Below are 21,874 nucleotides of genomic sequence, written 5' to 3' on the forward strand. Positions count from 1 at the left end.
GGAGGTAGACCCCCCTTCATCTACTCTAGGTCTACTTAGGAGATAATGGATGGAAGGTGAGATGAACCAAAGAAGGTGATCCACATGGCCCTCATTGCAATATAAGTAAAATACCTGTCATCGTATTGTGCCATTTATTCCTCGACTTGCCGTAAGTGGGCCAATTCAGGGTACCATTCTGGTATTTTCTGGATGTGGGTTGTCTTCCAGTATTGTGGGATAATATTTCTTGCAGCCAGAAGAAAACAGTGCAATAAGCCCTTTTTGGCATTGGAAATAGAACCTGGAAATTTTGAAAGTAGGGCAATAGTGGGAGAGGCTCGAATATGTGTGCCCTACACTGAAAGCTTGAAAGATTTGTTGCCAGAACCAATGGATTGTAGGGCAGGCTCACCATATATGTAACATGGTGCCTGGCTTACATCCATACCTCCAACATAATTTAGGTAGAGATGGAAATATCCTGTGTAGTGCAGCAGGGCAATGGTACCACCATGCAAGAATATTTTAACTCTTCGCAAGAGCTTACAGTTTACATGTTCATTATATATTGTAAAGCACTGTGCAATCTGTTGGTGCTATATAAATCCTGTATAATAGTTATAATAATTTCCCATGCTGAAATGGGCATAGTTAATGACAATCAGCATGGGTTCAGGAAAGACCGTTCCTGCCTGACTAACTTGCTGACTTTTTATGAGGGGGTAAGCAGAGATATGGATGGAGGGAAGCTGGTAGATGTGGTATACCTGGATTTCTCAAAGGCATTTGATACAGTACCACACAAGCGCTTACTTCACAAGCTGAGGGCTATGGGTATAGATGAGGTGGTGTGTACGTGGATAAAGAACTGGCTACGGGAACGTGTCCAGAGAGTATCTGTAAATGGCACCTTTTCGGACTGGGCTAGTGTAATGAGCGGTGTGCCTCAAGGATCTGTGCTGGGTCCGATACTGTTCAACCTATTCATTAATGACATCGGGGAGGGAATAAATAGCCATGTTTCCGTGTTTGCAGACGATACAAAAATAGGGAGGGTACTAGAAACGGATCGTGACAATATAACATTGCAGGAGGACCTGGATAAAATAGGGGAGTGGGCAATACTATGGCAGATGAGGTTTAATGTCGATAAATGCAAAGTAATGTACTTTGGACATAAAAATAAACAAATAGGCTATACAATCATGGGTATGCCGCTAGGGAAGTCAGAAATAGAAAAAGATTTGGGGGTCATTGTAGACCACAAACTGAATGGTAGCTTGCAGTGCCAAGCTGCGGTAAACAAAGCTAGCAGGGTCTTGTCCTGTATTAAGAAGGGGATGTATTGCAGGGACAAGTCTATAATTGTGCCTCTATATAGATCGTTGGTTCGGCCACATCTGGAGTACGCGGTCCAGTTTTGGTCGCCGGTACTGAGAAGGGATGTCCTTGAACTGGAGAGAGTCCAGCGGAGGGCAACAAAACTAATTAGGGGAATGGAGGACCAGAGCTATGAGACAAGGCTTCTGACCTTAAACATGTTTACGCTGGAATTAAGGAGATTAAGGGGGGATATGATTCTCATGTACAAGATGTTCAATGGTGACAGCAACATTGGCAACAAACTGTTTGAGATTAACTCCATTACAAAGACTAGAGGCCACCACCTAAAGTTGGTGGAGAAAAAATTCCAGCACAATGGGCGAAGAGGGTTCTTTACAGTAAGAGCGGTTAAGGTCTGGAACTCACTGCCATCGGCAGTGATTTCAGCCAAGAGTGTAGATTTGTTCAAGAAACGTTTGGACAATTTGTTGAGGGACCGTAATATCAAGGGATACCGGTATCCCTAAGAATGAGATGATGCGTGGATCTATATGGGTTGGACTTGATGGACGTATGTCTTTATTCAACCCCAAATACTATGTAACTATGTAACTATGAAATAAAGGAAAGTGTCTCAGGAAAGGTATGTGCAAGGAGAAGCACATAAAGTTGTAAAATACCATGAGAGAGCCTGTTTTTTTGCAAACATAAGGCCTCAGATGGTGTTGATTATCTATGCAAAATAGACAGATTCTAGAGAGAAGCAATACATCCTTGTAGTTGCAAATATCACAGCCAGGGAGCAGGAGAAAACTTAGAGGTAAGGGCAGTGAATGATTTCAACAGAGCGTTCTGATATGCCTCTTTTACTGGAGATAGGGTTCCCCAAAACTAGACAAGAAACTGTTGCCAGAAAAAAACAGGGGAAAAAAACAGTAGGTTTCCTAAGATTAGATTCAAAAGACCAGTATGCATGGAAATCTTTAACCTCCCTGGCGGTATTCCCGAGTCTGGCTCGGGGTGAATTTTCAATGCTAGGAGCGGTAACCCCGAGCCGGACTCGGGGCTGCAGAGAAAAATTGCCATGAAATCTTACACTTTGAATAAAGAAGGTATGCAGGAAAGACACGGTATGGAGGTATGTAGCATCCATGGGATCAGTGTAAGTGGGAGAGGAGTTAAGGATTATTTTAGGAAAACCAATAGTTTGCCCTCTCTGTGGCATATCCAGAAGAGTATATGTACCAAAAATAGGATTTTTTCTAGCATATGATTGGTTGAGTGTAGTGAACACAGCTTGATCTAATTTATTAAGATAAATGGACAGTCTATTCTTTGGTAAATAACCCTACTATGTGTAAAGTGACACACAAATAACATCCATATTTGTAATTAGTTAGGGCACTTGAATGCATTTTAAATTTTTTTTTAAATTTAACTCCTGAGTTTAGTGTCGCTTTAATTTAACTTTAAGCATGGGAACACTGCAGTAGAAGTCTACTCTTTTTCTTCCTTTTTTTTGGATAGAATGTGAAAGTGTTAGAACATGTGTAAGTTTTTATTGTTGTCTGTATTTCACTAGATAGATTTCCCTTCACATCTTTTTAGAAGACTAGGGAAACTAACAGGCAAGGTTAAAACTTGACAAGGGTTCCAAACCTGCATTTCTCTATCCAAATTTAAAGAGGAAAGGTTTTGGGTAGGCTTCTTGAAATACTTTTTCAGAGATGATATCTTAGATATATAGTGTAACCACTATTAAGTCACTACATCCCAGGGCTTTCCTATTCCCTTTTCGTGAATTTCATTCAGGTTAAAGGATTATTACTACCACTCAAGTACTCAATAATAATAACAATTAAAGTATAATTTAGCTTTCTTTTTTTGCATATATCTACTGCTAGTAAGCTTGATAGGAAGGGTATTACTTACCTCTTTCTCCGTCGCTTGCTCCCGTCCGAAGATCTGAAGAATCTTGAGCGTCCATAAGGGATCATGGGGTGGACCAATACACAGTAGAGATCTTCGGTCAGGAGAAGAGGAGAGACACAAGGTAAGTCAATGCAAGCAGCCCGGCAGTGTGGACATGCACAGACACCGTGGGACTCAGAAGAACAGCAGTCAGCGTTGGATCAGAGACCGGCACCAGCACTTGAGGGACTCCTGAAATCTACTGGAAAGAAGAAGATGATCGGATCAAGAGGCATCATTTAAGGTAAGTCCTTAAAGCAGCATGGGGGGATGTGACTTTAATGTCACTTTAACCCTTTCTATTACTATCTAATATTTCTATAAACTGTTATCTATTTCTGCATGTAATGTATGTTCACTTGCAAGGTACATTCACACACAATTGTGTGTTCATATGGACTCACAGTATTGGATTTCAAGACATTTTTTAATTGTGTATCTTCAGAGGAGTATATACCTAATGTATTGTCAAATCACTATACATGGCACAAAGTATGGTAATAACAGTTGAAGGAAAAAGTGTGTTGTAAAGTAGCCACTGTTCTGTTCCAAGCTTGCTCCTATAATGGACTACAATCTCACATTTAGTTACACTATATTTTCAATACCAATTAACTATCACAGGTATCACTTTTACATTCATTTATATATATATATTTATTGTTTGCCTTTAAGATCAGCTTTGGTTTCTGCAGTTTTATGGGTCTGTTCAGTGTTATTGCATGATTTTGAAGATGGAAATGTGCAAATATTTGTAGTACCTTAAAAAGCACTATAGAAGTGGCCTAACTGAAACTGGTTAACAGAAACCTGCCTGAGAGACGGTTCGGGAAAGCTCTTGTATATTGACTATGGTGATACCAGGAGACAGAAGAGTTTTGAATTCTTTGCTATGTACAGTATATTGTAATTGTTTTATATAAAAACTGCATATTATAGTGAAAAGTAAAGTTGGAATTCCCGTTTTAAAATCTTGTGCTTGCATGTGGAAAGATACAGAGTTGGGGGATTTCAATACATGTCTTTAGAAACGTGGTTCCTTTTTCCTTTTGGCTTCTTCACCCCACAGTAGCAGAGTTTGCATTATTTACTGTGACAGTCTGCTGGCTGTGGCACCCAGGGCTGTCATTCTCTGCACCACAAATCATCTCTCACCTTGTCACCACTGAGATGGCAATTTTACAGCTGGCAGCTTTAATCATGTTAAATGTGCAGGGCGCACTTAGTTGTATGCACAGGGCTTTTTCATAGAAACTGAAACGCAAAGCATTTACAATCATACTCTTAAGCTCATCTCACAAGGGACTTTCATGCAATTCTGCTCTCTCATGATTATGTTAACTTGATGAAAAAATAAAAAATATTAAGTAATTAAGTAACATAACAAAAAGAAAGGAAAAGTACCTGCCATTTGTTTGTAATATACATGCTGTTGTAGACTATAGTGAGGCATAAAATATCAGCTCTGGGTATTCAGATATTGTGGCACTACAAGCAAAATTCATAATCAGTTCACTTAAAGAATGGGAATTTATAAATAACTGAATATACAAATAACACAAGTATATTAAAAAATTATCAAATTTGTCACATGGTGGGAAAAAAACTAACTTCCTAGTAATAATAGGAAAAACAATAATAAAAACAAAATACCCAACTTTTTTAGATTATTTTAAGTTTTGAATACCCTAGTAATCAATCAAATTGTTTATTTACTAGGCAAGGTCTGATGCGTCTATCTATAGATGTAAATAATGAAATCCTCATACACTTCATAATATCTGTAATGACCGCAGTTGTTAAAGTCATATAAACAACATGACAACAGTATCTGTAATATGAACCTTGCAGCTATTTTTCCATGAATAAAACATCTGAGTAGAACACCTGCTTGAAGGCCGTCATTATTTTGTCCCACGGTGGTCGGTGATGCATTACCAAGCCCTGCGGGATTCTACTCTTTGTTCTCTCTAGCTTTTAACAGTTTAAGGGAGCAGACTGCATCACCACCAACTGAATAGATCAAACCGCAAGGGTAACTGCATTTTTCACGTACCATACTGCACCAAATTAAGTACCACCTACAGTAATAGAATCTGGCCCAAGGTAGAACCTCATTCTGCTTCCTTGCCTCACAACATTTGCTTGACTGGTAATATTTTGAATATGTAATAAAAAAAAATTTACTTTTACATTTAGCTTGGGTTGAATACAGTAGTGGCACCCCAATCTAATTCCTTTTTATTTTTTAAAAAAAGGTAGTTTTGTCTGTGACATTAGATTTTTTTATCCATCGGTCAAGGCACACATTGACTGATGGAAGTAGCAGCCACAACCGATAATCCAAGACTGGTTCATCTTTAACATGTCAAGGGACAGGCAGATTTACCTCTCCATAATAAAGCCTCTTACTCTAAAGGCCCCTCCTAAACAGCACACTCACTTCAGGGCAATCCAGAAGCTCCAGCGTGTACTGTGCATGCTCTGGCCAGTGGTGCAGCCTGAGTAACCAATAGTCCATGGACTCCTCAGTTCTAAGAGTGTCAGCATCAGCCTTGGGCCTGATGTAGTCAGCAATTATGTGATTCAGGGGCTGCCCTGTAGTCAGCATTTATGTGATTAAGTGGCTGCCTGAGAGTGCTGCCGCAGCCAGGCCTGATTGATGTTGTTTTAAAAAAAACACTGAAAGCTGCCATTAAGACAGCTGAAACCACTGCTGCTCCTTCTTTCAGGGATCAGAGGACTGGAGGCACATTGACCATCAGAGGAGATCCTGCTAACATTAATGTGGCAAAGAGATATTTAAGCAGCACCTCCAAAAAAGTGACGCATTTTGGCATCCCTTTGAGATATTGGCAGCTATTTTACCCTTGATGGAAATCCAATAGGGTGGTCACCCAATAGTGGTCCCTCTCTTTGATTCCTGGGGTCCTTACACAGGCATTTGAGCATAAAAGAAAAACCATTCACAGTGTCTTCAATAGGGATGAGCCGAACACCCCCGTGTTCGGTTCTAACTCGAACTTTCGAACATGGAAAAAGTTCTAATTCGAACTTAGAACTCAAAGCAAGTCTGTGGGGGTAGAACTCAGAAAATGAAATGTCCCCATTTTAAAGCCTTATATGCAATTAATTGGCCATAAAAAGTGTATGGGGATCCGGGTACTGCCCTGGGGGACATGTATCAATGAAAAAAACACTTTTAAAAAATACCATTTTTAAAGGAGCAGTGATTTAACATGTATATCACAGAAATCACTGCGCTGGGAATGCGTGCCTAACTACCTGATTGGACCAGCCGCAACAATGTGTATAGGTGAACAAATGTAAAGCAAATATGTTGCGCTCGTTCTATGTGAACCAACTACACACTAAAGTGTTAATAAACAAATCTGTGTAAAAATTACAACAATCCGTGTGAGAAAATTGATTCAAGTGGATTATTTACATATGACTAGAAGGTTCAACACACAAACATAATAAGAATAATAAAAATCAACACTGGAACCTTCAGAATTAGTGCCAGTGATCAACCTCATTGGTTCGGCATGTATATTTTAAACACGTGAACCTCTGGCTAGCGGTGTAGTAAAACAACACAGAAAACTAAAATTTAAATCGTGATATTAATTCAAGCTGTGAACAAACTTTGAAAAGGAAGGAGGGGCTCTGTGGTGGCCCTCCAATACTCAAAAAATAAAAAAAACTTGCAAATAAATCAAAACTCTAAAATAATAACAGCAAAGAAACTGACATTTCAAGGGGCATGTATCATTACATGCATAACCAACGAACAGCACTTTAAGAAAGGGCAACTTCCTTCTCTCAGTGACACTTGATCAATCTGTCCGGCAGTCCTCCAAACATTCAATGACAATTCCCCAAGAGGGGCTCCTTGTTAAAGAGGTCTTTTAAAGTTCTGGTTTTCCAACCCCTTCTAATGTCTCCTTGTCAAGTACCGGCGTGGGTCTCTCCTTCTCCGTCGGTCACCTGATCCCTCGCCGCCCGGAATGGCGGCGTTCACCTAATGGTGTCCCCCAGGGAAAAATTTGAAGGAGACAAAGAGGAGGCTATCTAAGTGCAGTAACACAAATATTTATTTCATAAAAGAACTCAAATGCACTTACGGAAACAACGAAAAAAATCGAGCTTTTGAGCGTTAGCAGCACTCAGCTAAGAGAGATGAAGGCAGGTTTTCCTTTGACATGTTTCGTTCAATGACTTTCTCAAAAAGGCCCTTTTTGAGAAAGTCATTGAACAAAACATGTCAAAAGCTCGATTTTTTTCGTTGTTTCCGTAAGTGCATTTGAGTTCTTTTCTGAAATAAATATTTGTGTGACACCATTAGGTGAACGCTGCCATTCCGGGCGGCGAGGGATATCTTCAACATGCTCATCCCACTTCTTTACAACTCTTGGGGTTTGCATGTGGTGAAATGTCCCCCATGAAGCCTGTCCAATTCTTCCTTCTCACTGCCAGCACCCCAACCTTCCCCTTTCTCCTCATACTCCTACTCTGCCAACTGCTTCTTCTGCCTCACAGGGAAAGAGGCAGTAGGCATAGAATCCTGCTGGCCCTGAGACAGGAGCAAGTCCTGCTCCTTCACCTGCTGCTGTGCCTATCAGCCCGCGGAGTATGTGCTAAAGTGGCCACCCTATAGGCTTTTTGAAGGACTTTCTGAAAGCCAGGGTACTTCACGATAAACCCAATGATCATGTTAAGAAAATTAATTGCAGAAAAGTGACATTAAAGTCCCCCCAATGCTGCTGTAAGCACTTACCTTATTTGATGCCTCCGATCATCTTCTTCATTCCACTTGTTTCTGACAGTCCCTCCAGCGCTGGTGCTAGTCTCTGATCCACCGCAGACTCCTCGTGTCACACGGTGTCTGTCCAACGTGCGCTCTCCTGGCTGCTGGGCTGCATCTATCCAGTTTCCTTTTCTCTCCTCTCCCCTCTGCTCTACTGCGCATGCGCCAGCACACTTCTTATTCAAAGTCGTTCGGGAGTCGGGAGTGCTTCAGTCGGGAGTGAGCTGTGCTGAAACTGGTAAGTAATTAGGCATTTGCCTCATTTTTTATTTATTTTTTTTAAATCGTGGAGCATATATCAACTGCTTGCTAGCAGTAGATATATGCAAAAAAATACTTTAATTATATGTGCTCTTTGTTTCTTTTTATTTTCTGACACTCCACAGAAACAAAAAAAACAGTGTGCAGTTCCCCGGCAATTCATACCAGACCCTTTTGAACTAGTAGGGATTTTAAGGGGAACCCCAACGCCAAAACAAATTAAAACAAAGGTTGCCCCCTGAAATCCCTTACCAGACCCTTAATCTGGGCAGCAGCCTGACAGGGCAGGAAAGGGGGTGGTGAGCGAGCGCCCCCACCTCCCTCCACCATACCAGGTCACATGCCCTCAGCATTGGTAGGGTGCTTTTCCACTGCATGATGTCAGTAACAGAGGAGTGGCCTGAGGGAAAAACTCTCAGATCCACCCCTCTCAACAAAATATAGTGCAAATGGACCAGCATTCCAAATATTACATCAGTAATACAATATTCCATTTTAACAGTTATCCAATAAACAAATGTATTATGTGAAAAAACAATCTTTGTCATAAAAACTGTTACAAATAAATCCAAGAGCGATTGTATTTACATACTCCAAATTAACAAACCACACATTCTCTTCACTTTTTTTTCATGTATATTGGTCAACACAATGGGGGGAATGTATCATAACTGGAGCAGTCAAAATCTGGAGCAGATTTGCACTGCAGCCAATTAGCTTTTCTCTCTCGTTTTCAAATCGTACCTTGGCAAACTGAAGAGAAATGCTGATTGGTTGCCTTGGCAACTGCTCCAGATTCTGTTTGCTCCAGTTTTGATAAATTGCCCCCAATGTGCCAAAATTATACAATGTGTCTCGTCTAGGCAGCTTTCACATGGGCGGTGCAATCGGGTCTGCCAGTCATTTTTCAGGCGGACCCGATCGAATGCCCAATGTAAGTCTACGGCCAGGTCCGGAAATACAAACGGATCACAGATCTGTTTCACCAGACCTGATCATGCCATACATCCGATTTCCCATTGATAGACATGGTGTCCAGTAAATGCAGGTTTTTCCTCCATCACTAAATGGAGAATGTATATTACATCACTTACTGCATTCAGTGTCACTCTCTGGTGCAGAACACTGGAGAGAAGCTGATGAAGCAGATCTCTGCTTCATCAGCTTCTGTGGGGGTCCCTAGGTGACATCAGAGGTCTTGGAGACCCCTGATGTCTCCATAAAGAGGACCTGTTTGGTGAACTGGCTATTACATAGGGGATTTATTAATCCCCTATGTTATAGCAATAAAGTTGTCTTAAAAAAAGTTTTAAAAAAAAATATTACAGCATTAAAAAAAATAAAGAAGCTAAAAAAAATATTCACAAATAATAATTAAAAAAAATACATAAAAAATGTTTTAAAGTCCCCCGCCCCCCCCACATACACATGCAAACATGCGTCGGGTGCGCCTATGTACAAAAACGACGATTGCGCCTATTATGCAGCACATGTTACATATCGCCGCGAACGTCGGAGTGAGAGCAATAATTTTAGGGCCATCAATCACTGATAACACTAAACTGATGAGCGGTAAAAATGTTTAAAGTGTCGCCTATGGCCAATTTTGGTTGCGGTTGTTTTCTGCGATTTCGCGGGCGCGCGCAATTTTAAAGATTTACATATTTAGTGTCTATTTACCCGACGTGACCCCGTCTTTTATATTATACCAAAAAATTGGGGTGAAAATAAATGTTTCATAACATTTTATAGGGAAACATGTTTTTTTTACACAATTTAGGGTACTTTTTTTGTTATATAGTAAAAAATAAAAACCCCAGCGGTTATTAAATAGCACCAAAAGAAAGCTCTATCTGTCCCCCAAAAATTGTATAAAATTCATTTCAGTACAGCGTTGCATGACGGAATAAACGTCAGCCAAAGTACCGCAGCGCTGAACACTGAAAAATGGCCTGGCCAGGAAGGGGGTGAAACACCACGGTCTTCAAGTGGTTAAAGAGGCAGCTTTGTGTTTGGCCTTATAGAAACAGAATATACAGAGAAACTATGAACTGTGACTTATCAAGTACACAAATGAAATAATTAAGTAACATGGTGTTTTAGCTATATATACAGTATAAATGATGTAGAATATCCTGTTTAAACTTGCATAGTTTTGAATTTAAAGAGTGTGCATTTATCACCTATGTTTTACTTGCTTTTTATGACCAACACATTAGCAAGTAAAAAGCCTAATAAGAACAATAATGGAGCAATTAATATAGTGGGAATAGCCCAATTTAATAATTATATATAGATTTAATTTTGTATAATGTTTGTGAAAATTGCTAATGCTTGACAAACTTTCCATTACAGCCTCTTAAGCAACCTCTAAATTACCATCTTCATATAGGGCACCTGTTTGTTAACAAGTGAGATCATTTGTAGGGTATTTATCACTATGGTTCATTTTCTTGTTAACTGCACACTTATTCCTTACTTGTAGCTGCAATAATTGTTGTAATGCTTAATTTTTATAGGATACCCAAGTATATGAACTCACAGCAGTGAGGCAAACTCTGCAGGCTGACCTGGAGACTTCAATTCGACGTATTGCGGACTTACAGGCAGCGTTGGAGGAAGTCGATTCAAGCGATGACAGTGACACTGAAAGGTATTTTCTAAAACTACTATTTCTACCATTTATTATGAAATGCATTTTTTAATTCCTATGTTTTTGCATCAGAGTAATCTGGTTCTGCATAGATGTTCTTTCTTTTAAAACGGAGAAGGGATATGGTTTATTAGTTTATGATGAAAAATAATACAACTAAATGTAGGCATATGCTACCAGTATATTTATTCACACTTGATGGGCTAATATTAATTATCTCTGTGACCAAGAACAGTAAAATGGCTGCCATATGGCATTGTATTGTTTGACATTTATTTGGAAAGTATCAGAATGCAAACCTGTATTGCATGATCTGTGTTCCAACTTGCTGGTTTAGTAAACTGCAATGTCTTATGCCTGCTTCTCAGGATAGTCTATGCTCCCAGCTTGGGACCAATCAGTTAATCACATAAAACATAGCCATAACAGCCTACGAAGCTGCTTAACAGCTGGAGCCATGTGAGGTCACCAACCATTCTGTCTAAATGAAACTGAAATGTGTGTGAAGGAGTGTGTGTGTGTGTTCCAATGGAAAACTTAGCCTATTCTACACAATATATTTTATTGATCTGTAACTGTGAGGCATAATCACTATGCAAAACTGCTAAAGCAAGGTTCACATTATTGCGGTAACACACGTTACTTGCCACGGTACACTCTGAATGGCACCCTATTTCACTAAGACAATGCAAGGCAATACACTAACATGCTATGCTGTTCCCTTCGATCCTGAAAAAGAGTCAGGGACAGTTTTGGCTGCACAATGGTTCGTTGGCAGCAGCCAAAATGAATGGGCTGCCTTAACACAATAACATAACAGCCAATTATGACTGGTACTCTCAATGCACCTCTACAGGACATAGGGGGTCTATTCACGAAGCTGCCGAGGGCAGCCGAGTGAATGACCGATCTGAAGTGAAGTGAGCCGAACACTGTTCGGCTATTCACTTCAGGCTGGTACGGCTAATTTCAGCCGTACATCGGCTGAAATCAGCCGAGTACGCTGTGCTGACAAAAATGCAGCCTGGTCCATTTTTTCACGTGTTGTGCACCGTAACACGCTTTAAAGCATGACAATACATGTGTTGCTGTGCACTGCATTGGGGTGAGAATGGGTCCTTAAACATTTAAAAGCACAGTGTATTTCACTAAAGATAAGCAATCATGCACATATACTGTATGTCCCTGCCCTCTCTATAAAGGGACACTAATGCTAAAGTTGCAAGATGGTTCATGTAAAAGAGGATTTAGAAACCTTCATGGATACTTATGTAAACGCTTTGAACACAGAACAGAAGACATTTCAAATAAAGGTGGTATAGTGTGCAATGATATTTTGAGATGCAGTTGACTTCTTGTTCATTAGACAGAACTGAAGAGCTGCAGACCAAACCACAGAGCCCTGGGGAACTAATAACTTGCCTACAAATAATAATAATAAAAAAAAAAATAACAGCAACACTCACAGCTCCACTTTTGCAGACAACTGCTATACCTACTCTGACATTTTTCAATCCTGGGGTTACTTAATCATGCCACTGATCCTTTCTTGTATTTGACAGCTTCTAGTACACTGATTCTATAGAAATAAAAATTACTAACTTCTATTTCAGTGACAGCTAGCATAGATCTATGTACTGCACAGTACACTTATATTAAGATTATATACCTATAAAAAAAATATATATTTTTAAGTGTGCACACTTTTACATTCACATATACTCATTTAATTCTAAATTTAAAGCGCTAAAGCAGGCTTAGTAGACCACTAGCTCTCTGTGGGTGTGCCTTGATCTGCAATGGCATCTGTCACCAATGTGTGCAATATTGCAATAGCAAAATCTACTAGCCCTTCCCTGTCTAATGACTCATTACGCTTTAAGCTCACATTCATCAAATATACTTGCTTATATTTGTAGTCAGAGCCCCACTGATACGTACCTGAAAATAGAGATGATGAACCTGCTTAAATTGGCCTGAGGTGTGCTGTAGTCGCTATGGTCAGTATGCAAATAAGGAGGCATATTTAAAGAGTAAGGGGGTTATTCACTAAAGAGCCGAAGGATCTAGCCTTAGCTTTGGCTGATCCTTTGGCTCCTTTGGCCTCTGGAGCCCTTCGGTTCAGTCGAACCGAAGGACTGCTGTATGGGCTATTCACAATAGCCCGTACAGCCACCGAAGGCGGCATATACTGAAGGCATATACTTCGTCTCGACTGAGCCAAAGTGACAGCCCAAGCAGGGAGAACGGCCTGCCAAAGGGCCAGCTGTTCACCCTGCAAATGACTACTGGAAGGAGCCAGCCCTGATCTCACAGCACACTCCGCCTAGTTGTACCCAAATTACCCAAATTACCCAGCGTGCCCAAATTACCTCGGGATGCTGATCTGTCAATAACAACTGGGCGGAGCTGGCCGTGACATTGGTATTAGTTGGTCGGTTTCTATTAGAAGACTCAAGCAGGGCCCGGCCAATAGGAAACAGTTGGGTGTAGCTAGCTGTCACCCCCAGCTCCGCCCAATTGTTTATTTTTCTTTTCTTTAAAATATCTTTATTTTTTTAAATTTGACTATTTGTTTACATTTTTCAAATATTTTTTCAACTATCTTTTCTTTTCCATTCATTTAACTGTTTTGCTATTCAGCTCGGTACCTCAGAGGTACCAAGCAGAATAGCCGAGCCAAATGCTGCTCGGCGGCATTTGGCTATTCACTTACTGCCGATCGGCCCCTATGAGCAGATTCTATCTGCTTTTTAATATGATTGAATATTGGAGATAAACGCTGTGGAGGGAGTAAGACTGGAGGAGGAAGGACCCGGAGAGCTTTTCCCTGATTTCCTTAAACGCTGTGAAGGCTGTTTTTTGGCAGTCAGAGATTGTGATGAGTGCACAATCACTGGGGGTGTGTTTAAATACACGGAGAGCACTACATTTCCTGGAACTTTGAGCTATTTGGACACTGGTTTATTGCTTTTTTCACTTTCATTGGATTTGGATGAATTTTTCCTCTTATTTCTTCACTGAAATGTTTTACAACATTTTTTTCATGTTTAAGGATTGGACTTTGCTCAATGAACTGTCTGGGCATTCAATTACTGTTTTGATCACTTATTTATTTATTATTGTATTCACTTTTTTGGCACAGTTTATTCATTATTAATTATTTATATGTTATTGATTCACCTTATGCACATTAATAGGAGGTTGTGTATCGCTATACTATTATAATAAGAATTCACTAATACAGTAGATGCATTGGCAGCCCAGTTCAAATCATGGAAATGTGTGAATTACCACACTTTAACCTGCATCTGTACCACATGATCACAAAATGCCAGGGGGCCATATTGTATGACAAACATGTGACATAACATCAATATAGTGTGGGGTACACCTAGAATCAATCAGTGAAGGAGAATTCTAAAAATCACACACTGTAATATTATTACAGTGTGAGAAGCAAATAGGTATTGTCCCAACTGGCATATATCGGGAGGACATTTTTCAGCTTGTGACTTCTAAGGATTTAGTATGTGTTATTATTTGTTCAAAAATTATATATAGGTTTTTTTTTTTTTTTAACAGGTATGTATTTATTGGTTTTAATACATAAAACATGGCACAAAAAATACAGAGAAAATGAAATAACACCATCTCAATCCAGAATAACAGCAGTTAGTACAAGACAATACAATAATGGGAAAAGTAAAAAAAGAAAAACCCTACATATACTAGACAGACACAACCTAACTAAATCGGTGTGGATCATTGGCCTCTTGTGTTTGCAGCACGGCCTATCTCTTCAGGTGATCTGGCCATACTGCTAAGTGAAGGCTCTTGGGGGAGGCAATCAGAAGGAGGGAGAAGAAGGAGGGGGAAGGAGGAGGGGGAAAGAGGAGAGGGGACCGGACCCAGGAGGGAGATACCAAGAAGATATCAGGACGGGGTAAAGGAGCCAGATGGGAGGGCAAGGCAGGTGGGGAGAAGGGGAGTAGACCCTCCCGTGAATATCAGAGCTTCTATTCAGGGGGTTCAGGCGGGAGTAAGGTCTCTCCGCCCGGGCCCTCCAAAGTAAGTCCTCTGGCCGCCACCCAATCTCCCCAGACTCGATCAAACTTGTATGTCAGCCTGTAAAGCGGGAGCATTCTATCAATAGTGCAGGGTGGCGGAGCACAGCTCTTACACGTGTGCTCCGGTCGCCATCTTGGACACGCCCCCATATATAGTTTTTAATATATAGATCTCATGTATCTGTGCCTACCAAATGGATGTGTAACAGTGTCACAAGATTACTTTGAACACTGACACTCTGTAGTGAGAATTAGTATATATATATACAAAACCATGACCCCCTTCAGGCATTAGTAGTGCATGGATGTCATCCAGGGTGAAATTAGATGCTGGTACATTACCCCAGCAGCAGTAGCTTCATGCTGAATCCTGTTCAGAAATGAAAATCTCAGGAAAGGGTCTGATGTTCTGAAAAAAAGACACCTTCAAAATGTTTGTAGATTAAAGTAATTCATTCATGGTTTTTTTTCTGTGCACAATGGCCTCCAGGAGATGGATTAAAGATTTTCAATACATTGCTTAGTGGTTCAATGAAAGCTCTGTGTTTGCATGTCAAATTTCATTTATTGCACAATCTGCTTTGAGTTCTAGTTACTGTGAGCAATTTCAGGCAGTGCTCGTGCTGCAGAACATTATCAATACCTCACGCTGTCTAAACTATTTTCCCATTTACTCTGCTGTCCAGATTTTCTGTAGACCAGAAGAGAAATGCACTATGAAAAAAACGAGGTTGGCACATTGCTGCATCAACAACTCCAGGATTAAAACACAGAGCATATTCTGTGGTTTATGCTAGAGGCACTTTTGCAGATAGAATTTGCTGTTCATGTGTTCTAGACAAGGAAATGGTTATGCCCTTTTTCATTCATGTCGTTATTCCTCTCAGAGTGATGGTATTGTGGATCTAAACTACTCCGCGCAAGTACTTTTACATATTGGTAAACCCCAAGAAAGACACTCAGACTCTGTAGATGTAGTGACAGCCTTTTACTTCTGCACACCCACACACAGGGGAGATGGCCCACTAGAAGGACAGATACGGTTATAGAATCACATGGGTGAATTGAGCTTCCATGGAAACAGCATAAACTACGATCATTCCTGTCTGCAGAACTTAGCAGCGTCCTTGGCTGTACAACAAAAACAGAATCTTATCAGTAAACACTAGCACAAAGTAATTGGTTCAGAGGTGTATTATATAGCTGGCACATGGTTACTGGAGAAAACTGGCCTCATTGGCAAATGAGAACTAAATTGCCTAACAGAACATTTTTGGTAGTAGTTTAGCTAGCAATTCAGGATTGTGAATGCACTGCTCCCAAGGATGAGTGGCTCTCTAATTGATATAATGTGCATGGGACGTGAATTGCCTAAGACTGTCCACTTGCCTCAAATGCATATTCCTCTGCACCTGAAGTCTTTCTGCCTTTATAGTTTAGTACTCTATAGAACTGCACAGCCCACAACACAACATAGCTATAGAAATAACCTTGAAATAAATAAATACATATATACATACATACACACATGCATTCATACAGACTCCAAAATGGCATTTCATGGATGCAGCCTTTTTGGGGGTTAAATAAAACATATTGTTAAATCACCATTAAAAAAAAAAAACATTTAAAAGCACACATCAAAGGCATAGCCATGAAGCTCAATCCATTTAAATCAGCATCCTTGTTCATAAACCACATTTGGGCAACATTACTCCCAAAACAGGTTACTGTGAAAACAAAGTAGGGAAGGAAAGCCCGCTGATCCTGATGACAGCAGAGTGTTTAAAGCAACACTAAACTCAGAAAATAAATCTTAAAAATGCATTCAAGAAATATTAAAGTGACATTAAACCCTTTTTTAACATAAAACAATACTGTAATGTGTGCCTTACTGTAATCCATGGTTGTTTCCCTTCTCTTTGCTGCTCTTCCTTTTAAATCTGTATCTATTCTCATGCTCTGCAGAACTTCTGTTTTGCAGCAGACTGCCTTTTCTCTGGAATCTATACACGGTGTCTGTGTATACGTTTCTATAGGCTTGTAACCTGAGCCATCACTACAGGAAGAGGCCCTGAGCTGAAAAGGGAAGTTCTCCCCAAGCATGAGAAGACATGAGGATTTAAAAGCCACCACTCCAAGCTCACTCCCGTAATGGACTACAATCTCATGTTTACTTTACTAATTTGTATTGAGATTGTAGTCCATCATGAGAGTGAGCTTGGAGCGGTGGCTACTTTACAACACACACAGGGACCATGGGGAACAAAAGTAGCCACCCTCTGGAAGGAAGGACAGTGTCGGCACCAATTCATAGATTATTTGAGAATCAACAGCCGAGTGATACACAAATAAAGAACATTTCTGTTTAAAGGTATGGTACTTGAATGCATTTTTATGATTTAATGCCTGAGTTTAGTGTCACTTCAAGAGCTGAAGTGAAAGAACATAAACCATTCGTTAGTGACTAATTTTACTGTTAGAACACTGAAACCAATGACAGGTCTGTAAAGTCTGGACTTTCCTCTGTGACAGTTCATTGCTTTGCAACTGCTGCACCCGCAAATATAAACGCAATATCAGCAGAACACAAATTCATACAAGTACCTCAGAATTCTTAAAGGGAAACAGATTTTAAAGAAAATGTAACAAAGAGGAGGGTCTGTCAGCCCCATGGGGTTACAGCACTAAACACTGTGGACCTCTCATTGCAAATGCTGGATCTCACACTGGCAACTTACTGCAGTTGCGACAGTCTCTCCACTATGTAACTTCTGTACTTCCCATGCTACACATTCAAGTCCATGGAAACTCATATAGTAGCTTTCAAGACCAATAACAGGCAAGGAAAAAAGAAGAAAAAAGAGGTCTCTGATATCTTCTGTGCTGCATAAACATAGGTGAAAAAAATACTCTGTACAGTAGTTCTCATTACAACAATTTCTGTAGGGAATATATGGATAATGTGACCCCCTCAGTGTCTACTATGCACAGGCATGTTCCACAACAGTTACCATCAGGAAGCCCATCCTAAGCAATGATGTGCAGCCTCTGCAGGAGCACATGCTTGTTGACAGAAAATGGCTACACAGCGCCTGAAGAAAAGTACAAAGATATAAAAAAAAGGATTAAAAAAATATGAAAACAGTTTTGTGTGAAGACATTATTATTGGCAGTGCTTTAGCATAATAAATGACATCCACTCAGAGTTTATATCTACTTTGGCAAACAGAATTTTCAGCTCAGCTCCTCAGATCATTACTGTGACTCCAAACTACAGTCCTCCCTTCTTACAGATACCACATAGGCCATGGTGCTGCTCAGTCTGTAACAGAGACAGACTTTATTTTCCAGAGAAGAGGAGCTTAATTTCATCCCAAATTCTCATGACTAATTCTCAGCAGATTGGTTCATTCAAACTTGGAAGTTGGGATTTTCACAGGCTTCAGACCACTTCCCCATTCACTTCCTGGCTGCCATTAATTAAAGTGAGTAGGACCCAATGGGGAGGCCCCTTTGTGTGTACTGACATGGGATTATAGGAAGAGCATCCCTGGCCCTCATGAAACTATTACAATAAAAAGGAATTGTTGTTTTGGGGGTTTTACCAAGTCTAATTTTTATACATTCCAGGTCTATGCAATACGAACGTGATAACAGTGGAGCAAGTAATACTTTGGGACAGATTAGAAAATCTTTTAGTTGATGGGGAAAATTCATGTACAAGTATTCTGTTCAGTGACTGTTTTCACCCTTAGAAACCCATACCCAGCAGAGAAACAAAACAATTCAAAGTATGTATTTAAGACTGAGCAAAATCAATTACCTTTGGTGTGCAGTAAAGAAAAAAGTAACCATGCATATACGTGCAGATTTCTCTGTTTATAGATGATCCAGCATTTAGGCAGAACTCCAGAGAAACAGTAAAAGACTGTTTTACAGCAAATAGTTTACCTGCCAAAGGATCTGTAAACATTGTTCAGCCAGTCTTGTGATTCACACACCCCTACCACACTGCTAAATTATGGAGATTACAACGTTTTGTGGTATAGCTTTCACCACTGAAACTGCACCCTTTAAATTGTACAATAAATCCCCAACATTATTTGGCTCCACTGATCAGGCAGGTGCAGAAAGCTTTAGAGCTGAACTTTACACCTTTCTGGCTATGCATTTTGGCAGAGGTGAATGCATCACAATAAAAGTGGAACAGGTTTACAAATGTAATAAGAAACCTGTGTTTAACGATTTAAAGTGTTACTAGGAATAGACTTACTTGTTTTACATATATTGGTGGCATGTTAATGAACATCATTTTATATGCATACTATATACATTTTCAAGAGCTGTATTCACCCGTGCTGTTGTTTCTTTTCCTGTGTAGTAACACTCAGTCCTTTGAACACATTTTAAGAAGTTAGTTGGATTTACCTACATAATATGCAGTTTTCATTACAAGCTCAATACTACATATTTAATTTGCCTGCATTGGGGGAAGTCATCATTGATGGCTAATTGTTTATAATTGCATGATACAATTTCATGTCTTGGCTTCTTTTTGTTTCTAGAGATAACCAGTCAACCATAGGCTCAGTCACAAGTATGGGGGAGACGGAAAGTGTCCGATCCTGGGTAGGATCATCAGCCAGCTGGACATCACCTTCTAGAGGCAGCATGTGTGGGCGTTTGTCAAGGCAATCAGCCTCTGATAACTTGAGTGTTCACAGCTTACGGTAAGGTATTGTGGTTATTGTATACTTACTGAAGTGTAAATAAATAATTATGGAAAAAATGGTAAGATAAGCAAGGTCTCACTGGTATTTTAAAATGGTACAAAGGTTGCCAATTATAGGAATATTGGCAATATAGTACCGGTGTCTAACCCAATACCACTAGTGGTTAGTGGCAAACATACATCACATGCTTTTCCTAGTAGTAATTATTTATAAAAAATGCCTTTGGTCTTTTTAGGGAAAATGTAGTCAAAAACCTTGTTGACATAGTAGGCAATATAAGACCTGTCCTGAGATATACATTAGAAATTTTGCTGTTCAAACTTTTGTGACAGAAACTTGTCCAATAGTATTTTTTACTATAAAACTCAATTCCTGGTTGTTAGAAATAGTTAAAATAAGGGCCAGCCATTGGTGGTCCCAGTAAAGAACATTCCAAAAACTGTTGATCTTTGTGAGAGATATAGCATTGGTCCTAGGAAGAAATTTACAGCCCCGTAGGGGCCTAATAACTGACCAGAAAGATCTTCAAATAATTTTTTTTTATCGTTCACTGTTCACATGGACTGCCTTCCCCTTCATTCAGTTAGTTTTTTTTGGACTAAGGAATATAGGTTTATATGAAAAAAATGAAAGTAAATGATATTCGAGCCCCTGCCAACTTACATTCTACACAAACCATAATTCCAGTCAATATGGATGCAACCCAGGATATTATTAACATCCTATATGAATAGTCCTGTTACAATGTGGGCATTCAATAATGTACTGCATTATACTTCAGATATACATGTCAGGTATTAGAACCAGATTATTATAATGAATAATTAGTAGCGCCTCCATCTACCTTTAATAAAAGTAGGAAACTATTTATGAATGATAAAATATATTATGAATACCCGAATACCGTGTTTCCCCGAAAATAAGACACTGTCTTATATTTTTTTTGGTTCAAATAAACGCACTAGGTCTTATTTTCGGGGTCGGTCTTATTTTTTTTTAATGTACAACAATCCACACTTATTACTGGGAGAAGATTAAGACAGGAGTGAGTGTCTAAGTTAAGAATATGGTGATCAGGGCAATCAGGTACCTTTCCAAGAGCAATTTGGTAACCAATCGCTGGCCAGAGTGAGTGAAGCGCGCTTTCACTATTGATTCCTCTAAGGCGGAGTGCATTTGGTATCACTCCGCCTGTGACAGGAGACGGCGCTATAGAGGAAGCATGGGCTTATGCGGCTCTGCTCCCTCCGCTGCCGCCTCGCTTCCTCTAGCGCCGGCTTCGTTGGCACCGCTGATTCTCCCCTGCGGCTCTTCAAATTCCCCCTTATGCCACCACCGGCCCTGGGAATGGTCACAACTAGGTCTTATTTTCAGGGTAGGTCTTATATTTTAGCAATTCCCAAAAATAGTACTAGGTCTTATTTTCGGGGTAGGTCTTATTTTCGGGGAAACAGGGTATCAGGAGATAATGAGCTTGTTTCTATCTGGGTAGATTAAAGACAGCGAAAAAAGTTTGTAAAATAATCAGGTGTATAGAAAATATAGAAATAGATTTACATCCTACAGGGGATTATTTTACAATGATTTTAACATAGGATTCACCAAAATACACATTAATTAAGCATAGAAACTAGCAATTAAACATATAGTATATCACAATTTTAAATATATATATAAAATCAGATAATTATTTATTTAAATTCACACCAGCCCAGGAAAAACATCATAGATTTGTCTCCAATAAAAAGAGTATTTGTCAGGTCCTTCCAGTAGTCCAGGGAGTCCAGGAAGACCGCCATTTTCTCCAGGAATTCAGTGCACATTCGATGGCTTCAGAAAGTGTGTGTTCAAAGAAATGACTCAAAAGACCCAATGACCTCGTGAAATGTCTCAATGACCCCCTCTCTCCCTCCTCTCAATATTTGTTTGTGACATCAGCAGAGCTTGTTTATTGGGCGGTTCTATGTGTCAAAATTCCTTTCCTATTGGCTTTGGTATTTATGATAATTGGTTGTATTTGTTTGGGGTGTGTCTATGTAATATCATACGTTGTCAATATCTGTCCTGG

At 39.8% G+C, this 21,874-nt stretch overlaps 1 protein-coding gene across 1 annotated transcript in view; it reads left to right on the forward strand.

The window, feature by feature from the left end:
• Positions 1-21,874, forward strand: part of MYO18B (myosin XVIIIB) — a 427,031-nt gene that overhangs the window by 377,706 nt on the left and 27,451 nt on the right. Inside the window, exons 40-41 of the mRNA XM_018560492.1 lie at positions 10,867-11,000; positions 19,639-19,803. Coding sequence (XP_018415994.1) covers positions 10,867-11,000; positions 19,639-19,803 — 299 coding nt within the window. The remainder of the gene's footprint in view (positions 1-10,866; positions 11,001-19,638; positions 19,804-21,874) is intronic.

The sequence above is a fragment of the Nanorana parkeri genome, unplaced genomic scaffold, assembly GCF_000935625.1.
Source record: "Nanorana parkeri isolate BGI_ZX_2015 unplaced genomic scaffold, ASM93562v1 scaffold18, whole genome shotgun sequence".
NCBI classification, from domain to species: domain Eukaryota; kingdom Metazoa; phylum Chordata; class Amphibia; order Anura; family Dicroglossidae; genus Nanorana; species Nanorana parkeri.